The sequence below is a fragment of the Oncorhynchus tshawytscha genome, linkage group LG06, assembly GCF_018296145.1.
Source record: "Oncorhynchus tshawytscha isolate Ot180627B linkage group LG06, Otsh_v2.0, whole genome shotgun sequence".
Classification (NCBI taxonomy): domain Eukaryota; kingdom Metazoa; phylum Chordata; class Actinopteri; order Salmoniformes; family Salmonidae; genus Oncorhynchus; species Oncorhynchus tshawytscha.
In genome coordinates, this window is record NC_056434.1 from 1,633,050 (window position 1) to 1,651,931 (window position 18,882).

General features: G+C 40.5%; 1 protein-coding gene across 1 annotated transcript in view; it reads left to right on the forward strand.

The window, feature by feature from the left end:
- Window positions 1–4,223: 4,223 nt before the first annotated feature.
- The window catches only part of LOC112237390 (gamma-aminobutyric acid receptor subunit beta-3-like), a 52,175-nt gene continuing 37,516 nt past the window's right edge, over window positions 4,224–18,882 (forward strand). Inside the window, exons 1-3 of the mRNA XM_024405982.2 lie at window positions 4,224–5,063; window positions 5,157–5,248; window positions 5,379–5,446. Of these exons, the coding sequence (XP_024261750.1) occupies window positions 4,963–5,063; window positions 5,157–5,248; window positions 5,379–5,446 (261 nt within the window). The 5' untranslated portion in view covers window positions 4,224–4,962. The remainder of the gene's footprint in view (window positions 5,064–5,156; window positions 5,249–5,378; window positions 5,447–18,882) is intronic.

Below are 18,882 nucleotides of genomic sequence, written 5' to 3' on the forward strand. Positions count from 1 at the left end.
ACATTCAGGAACTTTAGGTTGATCTCTATAGAACCACTGTAAATTATATGAACCCACTACACATTCAGCAACTTTAGGTTGATCTCTATAGAACCACTGTAAATTATATGAACCCACTACACATTCAGCAACTTTAGGTTGATCTCTATAGAACCACTGTAAATTATATGAACCCACTACACATTCAGCAACTTTAGGTTGATCTCTATAGAACCACTGTAAATTATATGAACCCACTACACATTCAGCAACTTTAGGTTGATCTCTATAGAACCACTGTAAATTATATGTTGAGGTTGAGAAACTCAAAACCACTTAAAAAAATTTGATAAAAAAAAAAAATGTAGATGATAAATCCCTTTTGTTTTATTCAAGATCGTCCGTCATTTCCAAACGAATTATCTGACAAATACTGGTTTCTATTAGCAGAGGGAGTGGTCCTCTAAACATGGCTGACTCTCAGAGCTGTGGAATGACTCAGTGTGGTTGTTCCTGGAATCAGACCAACGGCTCCATCTTTTCCAGAGGCACTCATATAAGCACATTAGTCCTCTACACTAATGGAGTGTGTATAGGGACTTAGATGGTCTCTACTCTGAGCCACTTCACTGTCTGGTCCACACAGCAATGCCCATGCAGTCTGACAATTATCAACTAAAGTCATTCAAATGAACACAAATCGACTTACTGTAGCAATATTGGTGCTCTGTGTTAAATGTTCAGGATTTCAAATCAGCCATTTCATGAAAGTTGAATACCCAGTGAAATGTCTCTGTTAGAATCTGATGGATTGTTGTCTCTCTTGTCGTGATGTGTGTTTTGTCCTGTATTTTTATTTAATTTATTTTTAATCCCAGGCCCCTTCCCTGCAGCAGGCCTGTTGGTAGGCCGTCATTGTAAATAAGAATGTGTCCTTAACTGACTTGCCTCGTTAAATAAAGGTTAAATATATACATAAAATAAAATGATGACATGGTCTGGAGACATAGACGTTTTATATCCAACATGACCTCATCAACAGTCTATTGATGGTAATTGATTTGATCACTGAGACCATCACTAAGACCATCACAGAGCAGAGACCATCACTAAGACCATCACAGAGCAGAGACCATCAGAGGCCATCACAGAGACCACCACTGAGACCAGCACTAAGACTACCACAGAGACCAGCACTAAGACTACCACAGAGACCACCACAGAGACCACCACAGAGACACTGCTACATAGTAGTGTGGAGGACTGGTAGCATATTGGACTTGACACTGCTACATAGTAGTGTGGAGGACTGGTAGCATATTGGACTTGACACTGCTACATAGTAGTGTGGAGGACTGGTAGCATATTGGACTTGACACTGCTACATAGTAGTGTGGAGGACTGGTAGCATATTGGACTGCTACATACTGTGATGTCTGTCTGTCTTACTGTCTGTCTGTTTGTAATGTGATGCTGCTAGACCCCCCATTAGTGCTCAGAATCAATATGATGGCTCCCTATCTCTCACAGTGTCCCCTGTCTGCACTTTGACATCCAAATGGCACCCTATTCCCTATTTAGTGCACTTTTTTCCAGGGGCCATAGGTTTAAAGTAGTGCACTATAGGGAATAGGGTGCCATTTGGGACACACATTTAGGATACTACCTTGTTGAATGATAGACTACTACCTCGTTGAATGATAGACTACTACCTCGTTGAATGATAGGATACTACCTTGTTGAATGATAGGCTACTACCTCGTTGAATGATAGACTACTACCTCGTTGAATGATAGGCTACTACCTCGTTGAATGATAGAATACTACCTCGTTGAATGATAGGCTACTACCTCGTTGAATGATAGGATACTACCTCGTTGAATGATAGGTTATTACCTCGTTGGAATGATAGGCTACTACCTCATTGAATGATAGGATACCACCTCATTGAATGATAGGATACTACCTCGTCGAATGATAGGATACTACCTTGTCGAATGATAGGATACTACCTCATTGAATGATAGGATACTACCTTGTTGAATGATAGGATACTACCTCGCTGAATGATAGGATACTACCTCATTGAATTATAGGATACTACCTCGTTGAATGATAGGATACTACCTCATTGAATGATAGGATACTACCTCGTTGAATGATAGAGTACTACCTCGTTGAATGATAGGCTACTTCCTGTCACAATTGACTCATCTATCACACACAGAGTCACGGGCAAGAGAGCAGTACTTCACTGAGCTGACATATCTTATCTAGGTTAACACACATAACATAGATCTGATCAAGGTTAACACACACAACACATAACTGATCTAGGTTAACACACAGAACTGATCTAGGTTAACACACAACACAAATCTGATCTAGGTTAACACACACAACACAGAACTGATCTAGGTTAACACACATAACACAACTGATCTAGGTTAACACACAACATAAATCTGATCTAGGTTAACACACATAACACAGAACTGATCTAGGTTAACACACAGAACTGATCTAGGTTAACACACAACTGATCTAGGTTAACACACAACATAAATCTGATCTAGGTTAACACACACAACACAGAACTGATCTAGGTTAACACACATAGCACATAACTGATCTAGGTTAACACACAACATAAATCTGATCTAGGTTAACACACATAACATAAATCTGATCTAGGTTAACACACAACATAAATCTGATTTAGGTTAACACACAACACAGAACTGATCTAGGTTAACACACATAACACATAACTGATCTAGGTTAACACACATAACACATAACTGATCTAGGTTAACATACAGAACTGATCTAGGTTAACACACAACATATAACTGATCTAGGTTAACATACAGAACTGATCTAGGTTAACACACATAACACATAACTGATCTAGGTTAACACACATAACACATAACTGATCTAGGTTAACATACAGAACTGATCTAGGTTAACACACAACATATAACTGATCTAGGTTAACATACAGAACTGATCTAGGTTAACACACATAACACATAACTGATCTAGGTTAACACACATAACATAGATCTGATCTAGGTTAACACACACAACATAAATCTGATCTAGGTTAACACACAACATAAATCTGATTTAGGTTAACACGCATAACACATAACTGATCTAGGTTAACACACATTACACAGAACTGATATAGGTTAACACACATAACACATAACTGATCTAGGTTAACACACAGAACTGATCTAGGTTAACACACATAACACAGATCTGATCTAGGTTAACACACACAACACAATATAAAACGGCAACACACTGATTTACTCCACAGCTAGCTTGACATTTTGCGGATGGAGCCACCAATTGGTACCTATTGGGTGACTCAACCCGCTGGAATGTTGTCAAGGAGGGCATGTGTTACCAAACCAGAGGTCCGGAGTTTGAGCCAGGTACTGCTGCGTTCACATGCTAGGCACATGCTAGGCAGAACTAGAAAACATCGAAATTGTTTGTGTATCCCATGCTTTCGATGTTGTACACCAGATGAAAATGCACTAATTCTGGTTGTGGAAAATATATTTCAAAGCGGGTTAGACAGTGCAATGATTCTCTACACTGGACTTGCTTGTTTTGTCACAAAACTGAAATGGTCAAACTATTAGAATTTTAACAACCAGGAAATTGAAGAGTGATTTCTGAATAGTACATCTTTAACTAGTTTGCTGGAAGACAATCAACCATAGGCTAAATATTGTCAATAAGATGCAAAACCTCATAATTAAGCAATAAGTCCCGAGGGGGTGTGGTATATGGCCAATATACCACGGCTAAGGGCTGTTCTTAGCACGACGCAATGCGGAGTGCCTGGACTTTAGCCGTGGTATATTGGAGATGTTATAGCAACATGCATTAGGTGAACACCAAACATGGTATATTGGCCATACATCACAAACCCCGGAGGTGCCTTATTGCTATTATAACCTGGTTACCAACTTAATTGGAGCAGTTCAAATAAATGTTTTGTCATACCCGTGGTATACGGGCTGCTATACCACGACTTTCAACCAATTAGCATTCAGGGCTCGAACCACCCAGTTTACAAATAGTAATACACACTATGTAGCAGAAAGCTTTATCCAAAGTGTCCTACAGGGAATCGAACCCATAACATTTACTGTTGTACGCACCCTGCTCTACCGACTGAGCCGCATAGGACCACCACATTACCTTGTGGAATATTAAACTAATGATGTCAGGGCATATACATTTAACAGTTTTACCCATGTAGATAATAGATATATTTCCGTTTAGTGAATTGTTGCTGGCTGGCCCCCGAGTCAATATGAATTCTGCTGTTCTACCAATCAGCAAAACGCTCCAACGAGCTCGCAAACTGTAGTATCACGTAACCAGGTCCATTTAGCTGCTCTGTCATACAGAGAGCCAGTTTCTTCAGACTCCGGACAACGTGGTGGTGGTGAGTCTCCTCTAAGGGAGAGGAAAACCTGGCAAACACCTGGTAACAACATGGATAATGGAGGCTAGATGAGTTTTGCGCACTCGGAAACGAATTGGTCTCTAATTCAACCCCCCCAAAAACCCACAGAAGTGACATTTGGACTTCTACATTGCCGTGGGTGTGATAGTCTAAGAACCAATGAATGCCACGGCTTGGATAATGGAGGTTTGGATTAGTTCAAACCACGACGGGTCTCGCCGCCGCTACTGGTAACGGTTTAGGCTAAATGTTTGGTGTTCTCCTAATGCGCGGTGCTATAACATCTTCCGACTCCAACAGAAACGGAAAGATTTCCGACTGATGTGAAACATTTCAACTGATCTAAGATCTCGGGAGCTGTTAGGTTAATATCAGAGAGCTGCTGATGAAATATAGCCATAGATACGTGGTTTTATAACGGGTTTTGGTTTTTTAACGCTGGAAAACCCGTTAAACACCTGGTTAGAGTCGAGACGCGTAATCCCATGTTGGAGAGATCACAAGAAATGTTTGGGTTGCAGAGAAGAGGGGAATTTGACATTCTCTCTGTGTCACTCATAGTGGCGTTGATGTGCTGTGCGCAGAGGTGAGTGTTGGGGAAGAGACCCCGTCGTAAAGAAGGGATGGTCCCGTCCTATTGGAAAAAAGTTAATTTAATGGTCTCTTTCTTGTATTTCAGCGCCAACGAACCAGGGAATATGTCTTTCGTAAAGGAGACGGTGGACAAACTGTTGAAGGGGTATGATATCCGCCTTCGACCAGACTTTGGAGGTACATCTACACTTTTTTTGCGCGTTGATGATGGTGCAAATTATTGCCCAATAATATTACTATAATGAATATAATAATATACGTTATTTGTAATGTTAATGGTAATTTGATTATTGTTCCTATTTCTCAGGCAAACCGGTTTCTGTTGGCATGAGTTTAGATGTGGCAAACATCGACATGGTGTCAGAGGTCAACATGGTAAGTAGTATAAATCCATATACTTACATTTGACCATTGATTGACAGTGGATGTTGCATAATTTTTATTATTTTATATTTTTATTTCACCTTTTTAACCAGGTAGGCTAGTTGAGAACAAGTTCTCATTTACAACTGCGACCTGGCCAAGATAAAGCAAAGCAGTGTGACACAGACAACAACACAGAGTTGCACATGGAATAAACAATAAACAAGCCAATAACACAATAAACAAATCAATGACACAGTAGAAAAGTCTATATACAGTGTGTGCAAAAGGCATGAGGAGGTAGACAATAAATAGGCCATAGGAGCGAATAATTACAATTTAGCAGATTAACACTGGAGTGATAAATGATCAGATGAACATGTGCAGGTAGAGATACTGGTGTGCAAAAGAGCAGAAAAGTAAATAAAAAATAAAAACAGTATGGGGATGAGGTAGGTAGATTGGGTGGGCTATTTACAGATAATGTTGACATATTTCAGACATTCGTATGGTTTACCTTTTCCTTATTGACAATGTTGTCTTCATGTTGTTTGAAAGGTTGAGCGGTATTTCAGACATCAGTATTACCTTTCCACCGTCTTTACTCGTCAGAAGTGAAAACCTTTTGGTTGAGAAGTTAGTGGCAGATTGTTGTATTTTGTGTCTTGCTGAGCAGGATAAGGATGATACTTAATCAGCGTTTCTATATAGAAATACATGTTTCACATTGCAATGCATGGTCATATAAAGTCATTGCTTTTCACAGTGCAACGCTCACATTACTTTTGATATGATTCTCTTCTCATTTGTTTGAATACATTTTACCGTTACTTAATCCTACGGCTCATCATTGATAATCATTAAACCATTTGGTAAACATATATATTTTTCTACTGGCTACTACAGATTTACATAATGAAAATGTAAGTTTGAAAGTATAAACATTTAAAGTATGATACAGTATATATACTGTAATGTATTATTATGGAGTATTAAAACAATCTGATATTGACAAGATCAGAGATGTTAGTTTATTGGTCACAGACACATATTAGCAGATGTTACAACCGGTGTGACGGAATGCTTGTGTTTCTAGCTCCTACAGTGGAATAGTTGTGTTTCTAGCTCCTACAGTGGAATAGTTGTTTCTAGCTCCTACAGTGGAATAGTTGTGTTTCTAGCTCCTACAGTGGAATAGTTGTGTTTCTAGCTCCTACAGTAGAATAGTTGTGTTTCTAGCTCCTACAGTGGAATAGTTGTGTTTCTAGCTCCTACAGTAGAATAGTTGTGTTTCTAGCTCCTACAGTGGAATGCTTGTGTTTCTAGCTCCTACAGTGGAATAGTTGTGTTTCTAGCTCCTACAGTGGAATAGTTGTGTTTCTAGCTCCTACAGTACAGTGGACTGCTTGTGTTTCTAGCTCCTACAGTGCAGTGGAATAGTTGTGTTTCTAGCTCCTACAGTACAGTGGAATAGGTGTTTCTAGCTCCTACAGTACAGTGGAATAGTTGTGTTTCTAGCTCCTACAGTGGAATAGTTGTGTTTCTAGCTCCTACAGTACAGTGGAATAGTTGTGTTTCTAGCTCCTACAGTGGAATAGTTGTGTTTCTAGCTCCTACAGTGGAATAGTTGTGTTTCTAGCTCCTACAGTGGAATAGTTGTGTTTCTAGCTCCTACAGTGGAATAGTTGTGTTTCTAGCTCCTACAGTGCAGTGGAATGCTTGTGTTTCTAGCTCCTACAGTGCAGTGGAATAGTTGTGTTTCTAGCTCCTACAGTACAGTGGAATGCTTGTGTTTCTAGCTCCTACAGTACAGTGGAATGCTTGTGTTTCTAGCTCCTACAGTGGAATAGTTGTGTTTCTAGCTCCTACAGTGGAATAGTTGTTTCTAGCTCCTACAGTGGAATAGTTGTTTCTAGCTCCTACAGTGGAGAATAGTTGTGTTTCTAGCTCCTACAGTGGAATAGTTGTGTTTCTAGGTCCTACAGTGGAATAGTTGTGTTTCTAGCTCCTTCAGTACAGTGGAATAGTTGTGTTTCTAGCTCCTACAGTGCAGTGGAATAGTTGTGTTTCTAGCTCCTACAGTGGAATAGTTGTGTTTCTAGCTCCTACAGTGCAGTGGAATGCTTGTGTTTCTAGCTCCTACAGTGGAATAGTTGTGTTTCTAGCTCCTACAGTGGAATAGTTGTGTTTCTAGGTCCTACAGTGGAATAGTTGTGTTTCTAGCTCCTACAGTGGAATAGTTGTGTTTCTAGCTCCTACAGTGGAATAGTTGTTTCTAGCTCCTACAGTGGAATAGTTGTTTCTAGCTCCTACAGTGGAATAGTTGTGTTTCTAGCTCCTACAGTGGAATAGTTGTGTTTCTAGCTCCTACAGTGGAATAGTTGTGTTTCTAGCTCCTACAGTGGAATAGTTGTGTTTCTAGCTCCTACAGTGGAATAGTTGTGTTTCTAGCTCCTACAGTGGAATAGTTGTGTTTCTAGCTCCTACAGTGGAATAGTTGTGTTTCTAGCTCCTACAGTGGAATAGTTGTTTCTAGCTCCTACAGTGGAATAGTTGTGTTTCTAGCTCCTACAGTGGAATAGTTGTGTTTCTAGGTCCTACAGTGGAATGCTTGTGTTTCTAGCTCCTACAGTACAGTGGAATGCTTGTGTTTCTAGCTCCTACAGTGGAATAGTTGTGTTTCTAGCTCCTACAGTGGAATAGTTGTTTCTAGCTCCTACAGTGGAGAATAGTTGTGTTTCTAGCTCCTACAGTGGAATAGTTGTGTTTCTAGGTCCTACAGTGGAATAGTTGTGTTTCTAGCTCCTTCAGTACAGTGGAATAGTTGTGTTTCTAGCTCCTACAGTGCAGTGGAATAGTTGTGTTTCTAGCTCCTGCAGTGGAATAGTTGTGTTTCTAGCTCCTACAGTGCAGTGGAATGCTTGTGTTTCTAGCTCCTACAGTGGAATAGTTGTGTTTCTAGCTCCTACAGTGGAATAGTTGTGTTTCTAGCTCCTACAGTGGAATAGTTGTGTTTCTAGCTCCTACAGTGGAATAGTTGTGTTTCTAGCTCCTACAGTGGAATAGTTGTGTTTCTAGCTCCTACAGTGGAATAGTTGTTTCTAGCTCCTACAGTGGAATAGTTGTTTCTAGCTCCTACAGTGGAATAGTTGTGTTTCTAGCTCCTACAGTGGAATAGTTGTGTTTCTAGCTCCTACAGTGGAATAGTTGTGTTTCTAGCTCCTACAGTGGAATAGTTGTGTTTCTAGCTCCTACAGTGGAATAGTTGTGTTTCTAGCTCCTACAGTGGAATAGTTGTGTTTCTAGCTCCTACAGTGGAATAGTTGTGTTTCTAGCTCCTACAGTGGAATAGTTGTGTTTCTAGCTCCTACAGTGGAATAGTTGTGTTTCTAGCTCCTACAGTGGAATAGTTGTGTTTCTAGGTCCTACAGTGGAATGCTTGTGTTTCTAGCTCCTACAGTGGAATAGTTGTGTTTCTAGGTCCTACAGTGGAACGCTTGTGTTTCTAGCTCCTACAGTGGAATAGTTGTGTTTCTAGCTCCTACAGTAGAATGCTTGTGTTTCTAGCTCCTACAGTGGAATGCTTGTGTTTCTAGCTCCTACAGTACAGTGGAATGCTTGTGTTTCTAGCTCCTACAGTACAGTGGAATGCTTGTGTTTCTAGCTCCTACAGTACAGTGGAATGCTTGTGTTTCTAGCTCCTACAGTACAGTGGAATAGTTGTGTTTCTAGCTCCTACAGTACAGTGGAATAGTTGTGTTTCTAGGTCCTACAGTGGAATAGTTGTTTCTAGCTCCTACAGTACAGTGGAATGCTTGTGTTTCTAGCTCCTACAGTGGAATAGTTGTGTTTCTAGGTCCTACAGTGGAATAGTTGTGTTTCTAGCTCCTACAGTGGAATAGTTGTGTTTCTAGCTCCTACAGTGGAATAGTTGTGTTTCTAGCTCCTACAGTGCAGTGGAATGCTTGTGTTTCTAGCTCCTACAGTGCAGTGGAATAGTTGTGTTTCTAGCTCCTACAGTACAGTGGAATGCTTGTGTTTCTAGCTCCTACAGTACAGTGGAATGCTTGTGTTTCTAGCTCCTACAGTGGAATAGTTGTGTTTCTAGCTCCTACAGTGGAATAGTTGTTTCTAGCTCCTACAGTGGAATAGTTGTTTCTAGCTCCTACAGTGGAGAATAGTTGTGTTTCTAGCTCCTACAGTGGAATAGTTGTGTTTCTAGGTCCTACAGTGGAATAGTTGTGTTTCTAGCTCCTTCAGTACAGTGGAATAGTTGTGTTTCTAGCTCCTACAGTGCAGTGGAATAGTTGTGTTTCTAGCTCCTACAGTGGAATAGTTGTGTTTCTAGCTCCTACAGTGCAGTGGAATGCTTGTGTTTCTAGCTCCTACAGTGGAATAGTTGTGTTTCTAGCTCCTACAGTGGAATAGTTGTGTTTCTAGCTCCTACAGTGGAGAATAGTTGTGTTTCTAGCTCCTACAGTGGAATAGTTGTGTTTCTAGCTCCTACAGTGGAATAGTTGTTTCTAGCTCCTACAGTGGAATAGTTGTTTCTAGCTCCTACAGTGGAGAATAGTTGTGTTTCTAGCTCCTACAGTGGAGAATAGTTGTGTTTCTAGCTCCTACAGTGGAATAGGTGTTTATAGCTCCTACAGTGGAATAGTTGTGTTTCTAGCTCCTACAGTGGAATAGTTGTGTTTCTAGCTCCTACAGTGGAATAGTTGTGTTTCTAGCTCCTACAGTGGAATAGTTGTGTTTCTAGCTCCTACAGTGGAATAGTTGTTTCTAGCTCCTACAGTGGAATAGTTGTGTTTCTAGCTCCTACAGTGGAATAGTTGTGTTTCTAGGTCCTACAGTGGAATGCTTGTGTTTCTAGCTCCTACAGTACAGTGGAATGCTTGTGTTTCTAGCTCCTACAGTGGAATAGTTGTGTTTCTAGCTCCTACAGTGGAATAGTTGTTTCTAGCTCCTACAGTGGAATAGTTGTTTCTAGCTCCTACAGTGGAGAATAGTTGTGTTTCTAGCTCCTACAGTGGAATAGTTGTGTTTCTAGGTCCTACAGTGGAATAGTTGTGTTTCTAGGTCCTACAGTGGAATAGTTGTGTTTCTAGCTCCTTCAGTACAGTGGAATAGTTGTGTTTCTAGCTCCTACAGTGCAGTGGAATAGTTGTGTTTCTAGCTCCTGCAGTGGAATAGTTGTGTTTCTAGCTCCTACAGTGCAGTGGAATGCTTGTGTTTCTAGCTCCTACAGTGGAATAGTTGTGTTTCTAGCTCCTACAGTGGAATAGTTGTGTTTCTAGCTCCTACAGTGGAATAGTTGTGTTTCTAGCTCCTACAGTGGAATAGTTGTGTTTCTAGCTCCTACAGTGGAATAGTTGTGTTTCTAGCTCCTACAGTGGAATAGTTGTTTCTAGCTCCTACAGTGGAATAGTTGTTTCTAGCTCCTACAGTGGAATAGTTGTGTTTCTAGCTCCTACAGTGGAATAGTTGTGTTTCTAGCTCCTACAGTGGAATAGTTGTGTTTCTAGCTCCTACAGTGGAATAGTTGTGTTTCTAGCTCCTACAGTGGAATAGTTGTGTTTCTAGCTCCTACAGTGGAATAGTTGTGTTTCTAGCTCCTACAGTGGAATAGTTGTGTTTCTAGCTCCTACAGTGGAATAGTTGTGTTTCTAGCTCCTACAGTGGAATAGTTGTGTTTCTAGCTCCTACAGTGGAATAGTTGTGTTTCTAGCTCCTACAGTGGAATGCTTGTGTTTCTAGCTCCTACAGTGGAATAGTTGTGTTTCTAGGTCCTACAGTGGAACGCTTGTGTTTCTAGCTCCTACAGTGGAATAGTTGTGTTTCTAGCTCCTACAGTAGAATGCTTGTGTTTCTAGCTCCTACAGTGGAATGCTTGTGTTTCTAGCTCCTACAGTACAGTGGAATGCTTGTGTTTCTAGCTCCTACAGTACAGTGGAATGCTTGTGTTTCTAGCTCCTACAGTACAGTGGAATGCTTGTGTTTCTAGCTCCTACAGTACAGTGGAATAGTTGTGTTTCTAGCTCCTACAGTACAGTGGAATAGTTGTGTTTCTAGGTCCTACAGTGGAATAGTTGTTTCTAGCTCCTACAGTACAGTGGAATGCTTGTGTTTCTAGCTCCTACAGTGGAATAGTTGTGTTTCTAGGTCCTACAGTGGAATAGTTGTGTTTCTAGCTCCTACAGTGGAATAGTTGTGTTTCTAGCTCCTACAGTAGAATAGTTGTGTTTCTAGCTCCTACAGCGGAATAGTTGTGTTTCTAGCTCCTACAGTGGAATAGTTGTGTTTCTAGCTCCTACAGTACAGTGGAATAGTTGTGTTTCTAGCTCCTACAGTACAGTGGAATGCTTGTGTTTCTAGCTCCTACAGTACAGTGGAATAGTTGTGTTTCTAGGTCCTACAGTGGAATGCTTGTGTTTCTAGCTCCTACAGTACAGTGGAATAGTTGTGTTTCTTGCTCCTACAGTGGAATAGTTGTGTTTCTAGCTCCTACAGCGGAATAGTTGTGTTTCTAGCTCCTACAGTGGAATGCTTGTGTTTCTAGCTCCTACAGTACAGTGGAATGCTTGTGTTTCTAGGTCCTACAGTACAGTGGAATGCTTGTGTTTCTAGCTCCTACAGTACAGTGGAATAGTTGTGTTTCTAGGTCCTACAGTACAGTGGAATGCTTGTGTTTCTAGCTCCTACAGTACAGTGGAATAGTTGTGTTTCTAGCTCCTACAGTGGAATAGTTGTGTTTCTAGCTCCTACAGTGGAATAGTTGTGTTTCTTGGTCCTACAGTGCAGTGGAATAGTTGTGTTTCTAGCTCCTACAGTGGAATAGTTGTGTTTCTAGCTCCTACAGTACAGTGGAATAGTTGTGTTTCTAGCTCCTACAGTGGAATAGTTGTGTTTCCAGCTCCTACAGTGGAATAGTTGTGTTTCTAGCTCCTACAGTGGAATAGTTGTGTTTCTAGCTCCTACAGTGGAATAGTTGTGTTTCTAGCTCCTACAGTGGAATAGTTGTGTTTCCAGCTCCTACAGTGGAATAGTTGTGTTTCTAGCTCCTACAGTGGAATAGTTGTGTTTCTAGCTCCTACAGTGGAATAGTTGTGTTTCTAGCTCCTACAGTGGAATAGTTGTGTTTCTAGCTCCTACAGTGGAATAGTTGTGTTTCTAGCTCCTACAGTGGAATAGTTGTGTTTCTAGCTCCTACAGTGGAATAGTTGTGTTTCTAGCTCCTACAGTGGAATAGGTGTTTATAGCTCCTACAGTGGAATAGTTGTGTTTATAGCTCCTACAGTGGAATAGTTGTGTTTCTAGCTCCTACAGTGGAATGCTTGTGTTTCTAGCTCCTACAGTGGAATAGTTGTGTTTCTAGCTCCTACAGTGGAATAGTTGTGTTTCTAGCTCCTACAGTACAGTGGAATAGTTGTGTTTCTAGCTCCTACAGTGGAATGATTGTGTTTCTAGCTCCTACAGTACAGTGGAATAGTTGTGTTTCTAGCTCCTACAGTACAGTGGAATAGTTGTGTTTCTAGCTCCTACAGTACAGTGGAATAGTTGTGTTTCTAGCTCCTACAGTACAGTGGAATAGTTGTGTTTCTAGCTCCTACAGTGGAATAGTTGTGTTTCTAGCTCATACAGTACAGTGGAATAGTTGTGTTTCTAGCTCCTACAGTACAGTGGAATAGTTGTGTTTCTAGCTCCTACAGTACAGTGGAATAGTTGTGTTTCTAGCTCCTACAGTACAGTGGAATAGTTGTGTTTCTAGCTCCTACAGTGGAATAGTTGTGTTTCTAGCTCCTACAGTGGAATAGTTGTGTTTCTAGCTCCTACAGTGGAATAGTTGTGTTTCTAGGTCCTACAGTGGAATAGTTGTGTTTCTAGCTCCTACAGTGGAATAGTTGTGTTTCTAGCTCCTACAGTGGAATGGTTGTGTTTCTAGCTCCTACAGTGGAATAGTTGTGTTTCTAGCTCCTACAGTGGAATAGTTGTGTTTCCAGCCCTACAGTGGAATAGTTGTGTTTCCAGCTCCTACAGTGGAATTCTTGTGTTTCTAGCTTTCTAGCTCCTACAGTGCAGTGGAATAGTTGTTTCTAGCTCCTACAGTACAGTGGAATGCTTGTGTTTCTAGCTCCTACAGTACAGTGGAATAGTTGTGTTTCTAGCTCCTTCAGTACAGTGGAATGCTATTGTTTCTAGCTCCTACAGTGGAGTGCTTGTGTTTCTAGCTCCTACAGTGGAGTGCTTGTGTTTCTAGCTCCTACAGTACAGTGGAATAGTTGTGTTTCTAGCTCCTACAGTGGAATAGTTGTGTTTCTAGCTCCTACAGTACAGTGGAATGCTTGTGTTTCTAGCTCCTACAGTACAGTGGAATGGTTGTGTTTCTAGCTCCTTCAGTACAGTGGAATGCTATTGTTTCTAGCTCCTACAGTACAGTGGAATAGTTGTGTTTCTAGCTCCTACAGTACAGTGGAATGCTTGTGTTTCTAGCTCCTACAGTACAGTGGAATAGTTGTGTTTCTAGCTCCTACAGTACAGTGGAATGCTTATGTTTCTAGCTCCTACAGTAGAATAGTTGTTTCTAGCTCCTACAGTACAGTGGAATAGTTGTGTTTCTAGGTCCTACAGTGGAATAGTTGTGTTTCTAGGTCCTACAGTGGAATGCTTGTGTTTCTAGCTCCTACAGTACAGTGGAAGCATTTCGCTACACTCGCATTAACATCTGCTAACCATGTGTATGTGACAAATACAATTTGATTTGATTTGGAATGCTTGTGTTTCTAGCTCCTACAGTGGAATAATTGTGTTTCTAGCTCCTACAGTGGAATAGTTGTGTTTCTAGCTCCTACAGTTGAATGCTTGTGTTTCTACCTCCTACAGTGGAATAGTTGTGTTTCCAGCTCCTACAGTTGAATGCTTGTGTTTCTAGCTCCTTCAGTACAGTGTAGGTCCTACAGTGCAGTGGAATAGTTGTGTTTCTAGCTCCTACAGTGGAATAGTTGTGTTTCTAGCTCCTACAGTGGAATAGTTGTGTTTCTAGCTCCTACAGTGGAATAGTTGTGTTTCTAGCTCCTACAGTACAGTGGAATAGTTGTGTTTCTAGCTCCTTCAGTACAGTGGAATAGTTGTGTTTCTAGCTCCTACAGTACAGTGGAAAAGTTGTGTTTCTAGCTCCTACAGTACAGTGGAATAGTTGTGTTTCTAGCTCCTACAGTACAGTGGAATAGTTGTGTTTCTAGCTCCTTCAGTACAGTGGAATGCTTGTGTTTCTAGCTCCTTCAGTACAGTGGAATAGTTGTGTTTCTAGCTCCTACAGTACAGTGGAATGCTTGTGTTTCTAGCTCCTACAGTACAGTGGAATGCTTGTGTTTCTAGCTCCTACAGTGGAATACTTGTGTTTCTAGCTCCTACAGTGGAATGCTTGTGTTTCTAGCTCCTACAGTGGAATGCTTGTGTTTCTAGCTCATACAGTACAGTGGAATAGTTGTGTTTCTTGCTCCTACAGTGCAGTGGAATGCTTGTGTTTCTAGCTCCTACAGTGCACTGGAATAGTTGTGTTTCTAGCTCCTACAGTGCAGTGGAATAATTGTTTCTAGCTCCTACAGTGCAGTGGAATGCTTGTGTTTCTAGCTCCTACAGTGCAGTGGAATGCTTGTGTTTCTAGCTCCTACAGTGCAGTGGAATACTTGTGTTTCTAGCTCCTACAGTGGAATACTTGTGTTTCTAGCTCATACAGTGGAATGCTTGTGTTTCTAGCTCATACAGTACTGTGGAATAGTTGTGTTTCTTGGTCCTACAGTGCAGTGGAATAGTTGTGTTTCTAGCTCCTACAGTGCAGTGGAATGCTTGTGTTTCTAGTTCCTACAGTGCAGTGGAATGCTTGTGTTTCTAGCTCCTACAGTACAGTGGAATGCTTGTGTTTCTAGCTCCTACAGTGGAATAGTTGTGTTTCTAGCTCCTACAGTACAGTGGAATAGTTGTGTTTCTAGCTCCTACAGTGGAATAGTTGTGTTTCTAGCTCCTACAGTGGAATAGTTGTGTTTCTAGCTCCTACAGTGGAATAGTTGTGTTTCTAGCTCCTACAGTACAGTGGAATGCTTGTGTTTCTAGCTCCTACAGCGGAATAGTTGTGTTTCTAGCTCCTACAGTGGAATGGTTGTGTTTCTAGCTCCTACAGCGGAATAGTTGTGTTTCTAGCTCCTACAGTGGAATAGTTGTGTTTCTAGCTCCTACAGTGGAATAGTTGTGTTTCTAGCTCCTACAGTGCAGTGGAATAGTTGTGTTTCTAGCTCCTACAGTGCAGTGGAATAGTTGTGTTTCTAGCTCCTACAGTGCAGTGGAATAGTTGTGTTTCTAGCTCCTACAGTGCAGTGGAATAGTTGTGTTTCTAGCTCCTACAGTGGAATAGTTGTGTTTCTAGCTCCTACAGTGGAATAGTTGTGTTTCTAGCTCCTACAGTGGAGAATAGTTGTGTTTCTAGCTCCTACAGTACAGTGGAATGCTTATGTTTCTAGCTCCTACAGTGGAATAGTTGTGTTTCTAGCTCCTACAGTACAGTGGAATAGTTGTGTTTCTAGCTCCACAGTACAGTGGAATAGTTGTGTTTCTAGCTCCTACAGTACAGTGGAATAGTTGTGTTTCTAGCCCTACAGTACAGTGGAATAGTTGTGTTTCTAGCTCCTACAGTACAGTGGAATAGTTGTGTTTCTAGCTCCTACAGTACAGTGGAATAGTTGTGTTTCTAGCTCCTACAGTACAGTGGAATAGTTGTGTTTCTAGCTCCTACAGTACAGTGGAATAGTTGTGTTTCTAGCTCCTACAGTGGAATAGTTGTGTTTCTAGCTCCTACAGTAGAATAGTTGTTTCTAGCTCCTACAGTGGAATAGTTGTGTTTCTAGGTCCTACAGTGGAATAGTTGTGTTTCTAGCTCCTACAGTGGAATAGTTGTGTTTCTAGCTCCTACAGTGGAATAGTTGTGTTTCTAGCTCCTACAGTAGAATAGTTGTGTTTCTAGGTCCTACAGTGGAATAGTTGTGTTTCTAGCTCCTACAGTGGAATAGTTGTGTTTCTAGGTCCTACAGTGGAATAGTTGTGTTTCTAGCTCCTACAGTGCAGTGGAATAGTTGTGTTTCTTGGTCCTACAGTGCAGTGGAATAGTTGTGTTTCTAGCTCCTACAGTACAGTGGAATGCTTGTGTTTCTAGCTCCTACAGTGGAACCCTTGTGTTTCTAGCTCCTACAGTACAGTGGAATAGTTGTGTTTCTAGCTCCTACAGTGGAATAGTTGTGTTTCTAGCTCCTACAGTGGAATAGTTGTGTTTCTAGCTCCTACAGTGGAATAGTTGTGTTTCTAGCTCCTACAGTGGAACCCTTGTGTTTCTAGCTCCTACAGTGCAGTGGAATAGTTGTGTTTCTTGGTCCTACAGTGCAGTGGAATAGTTGTGTTTCTAGCTCCTACAGTACAGTGGAATGCTTGTGTTTCTAGCTCCTACAGTGCAGTGGAATAGTTGTGTTTCTAGCTCCTACAGTGGAATAGTTGTGTTTCTAGCTCCTACAGTGGAATAGTTGTTTCTAGCTCCTACAGTGGAATAGTTGTGTTTCTAGCTCCTACAGTGGAATAGTTGTGTTTCTAGCTCCTACAGTGGAATAGTTGTTTCTAGCTCCTACAGTACAGTGGAATAGTTGTGTTTCTAGCTCCTACAGTACAGTAGAATAGTTGTGTTTCTAGCTCCTACAGTACAGTGGAATAGTTGTGTTTCTAGCTCCTACAGTACAGTAATACAATAAGCAACTAACCCAGAAAGTCCAACACTAGAAAGATATGCATTCCCTATACAATAAACATGTATCCAAAATTGTATTTTTAATGGATCGGGGGAGCAGCAATAGAGTAATATAGGCCAATAGAGTAATGTAATATAGGCCAATACAGTACTCTAATACTGTAATATAGGCCAATACAGTACTCTAATACTGTAATATAGGCCAATACAGCACTCTAATACTGTAATATAGGCCAATACAGTACTCTGATACTGTAATATAGGCCAATACAGTACTGTGATACTGTAATATAGGCCAATACAGTACTGTGATACTGTAATATAGGCCAATACAGTACTGTAATACTGTAATATAGGCCAATACAGTACTCTGATACTGTAATATAGGCCAATACAGTACTCTGATACTGTAATATAGGCCAATACAGTACTCTGATACTGTAATATAGGCCAATACAGTACTCTGATACTGTAATATAGGCCAATACAGTACTCTGATACTGTAATATAGGCCAATACAGTACTCTGATACTGTAATATAGGCCAATACAGTACTCTGATACTGTAATATAGGCCAATACAGTACTCTGATACTGTAATATAGGCCAATACAGTACTCTGATACTGTAATATAGGCCAATACAGTACTCTGATACTGTAATATAGGCCAATACAGTACTCTGATACTGTAATATAGGCCAATACAGTACTCTGATACTGTAATATAGGCCAATACAGTACTCTGATACTGTAATATAGGCCAATACAGTACTCTGATACTGTAATATAGGCCAATACAGTACTCTGATACTGTAATATAGGCCAATACAGTACTCTGATACTGTAATATAGGCCAATACAGTACTCTGATACTGTAATATAGGCCAATACAGTACTCTGATACTGTAATATAGGCCAATACAGTACACTGATACTGTAATATAGGCCAATACAGTACTCTAATACTGTAATATAGGCCAATACAGTACTCTAATACTGTAATATAGGCCAATACAGTACTGTAATACTGTAATATAGGCCAATACAGGACTGTAATACTGTAATATAGGCCAATACAGGACTGTAATACTGTAATATAGGCCAATACAGTACTGTACATACTGTAAATATAGGCCAATACAGTACTGTAATACTGTAATATAGGCCAATACAGTACTGTAATACTGTAATATAGGCCAATACAGTACTGTAATACTGTAATATAGGCCAATACAGTACTCTAATACTGTAATATAGGCCAATACAGTACTGTAATACTGTAATATAGGCCAATACAGTACTGTAATACTGTAATATAGGCCAATACAGTACTGTAATACAGCCAATACAGTACTAATACTGTAATATAGGCCAATACAGTACTGTAATACTGTAATATAGGCCAATACAGTACTGTGATACTGTAATATAGGCCAATACAGTACTGTAATACTGTAATATAGGCCAATACAGTACTGTAATACTGTAATATAGGCCAATACAGTACTCTGATACTGTAATATAGGCCAATACAGTACTGTAATATAGGAGTACTGTAATATAGGCCAATACAGTACTCTGATACTGTAATATAGGCCAATACAGTACTGTAATACTGTAATATAGGCCAATACAGTACTGTAATACTGTAATATAGGCCAATACA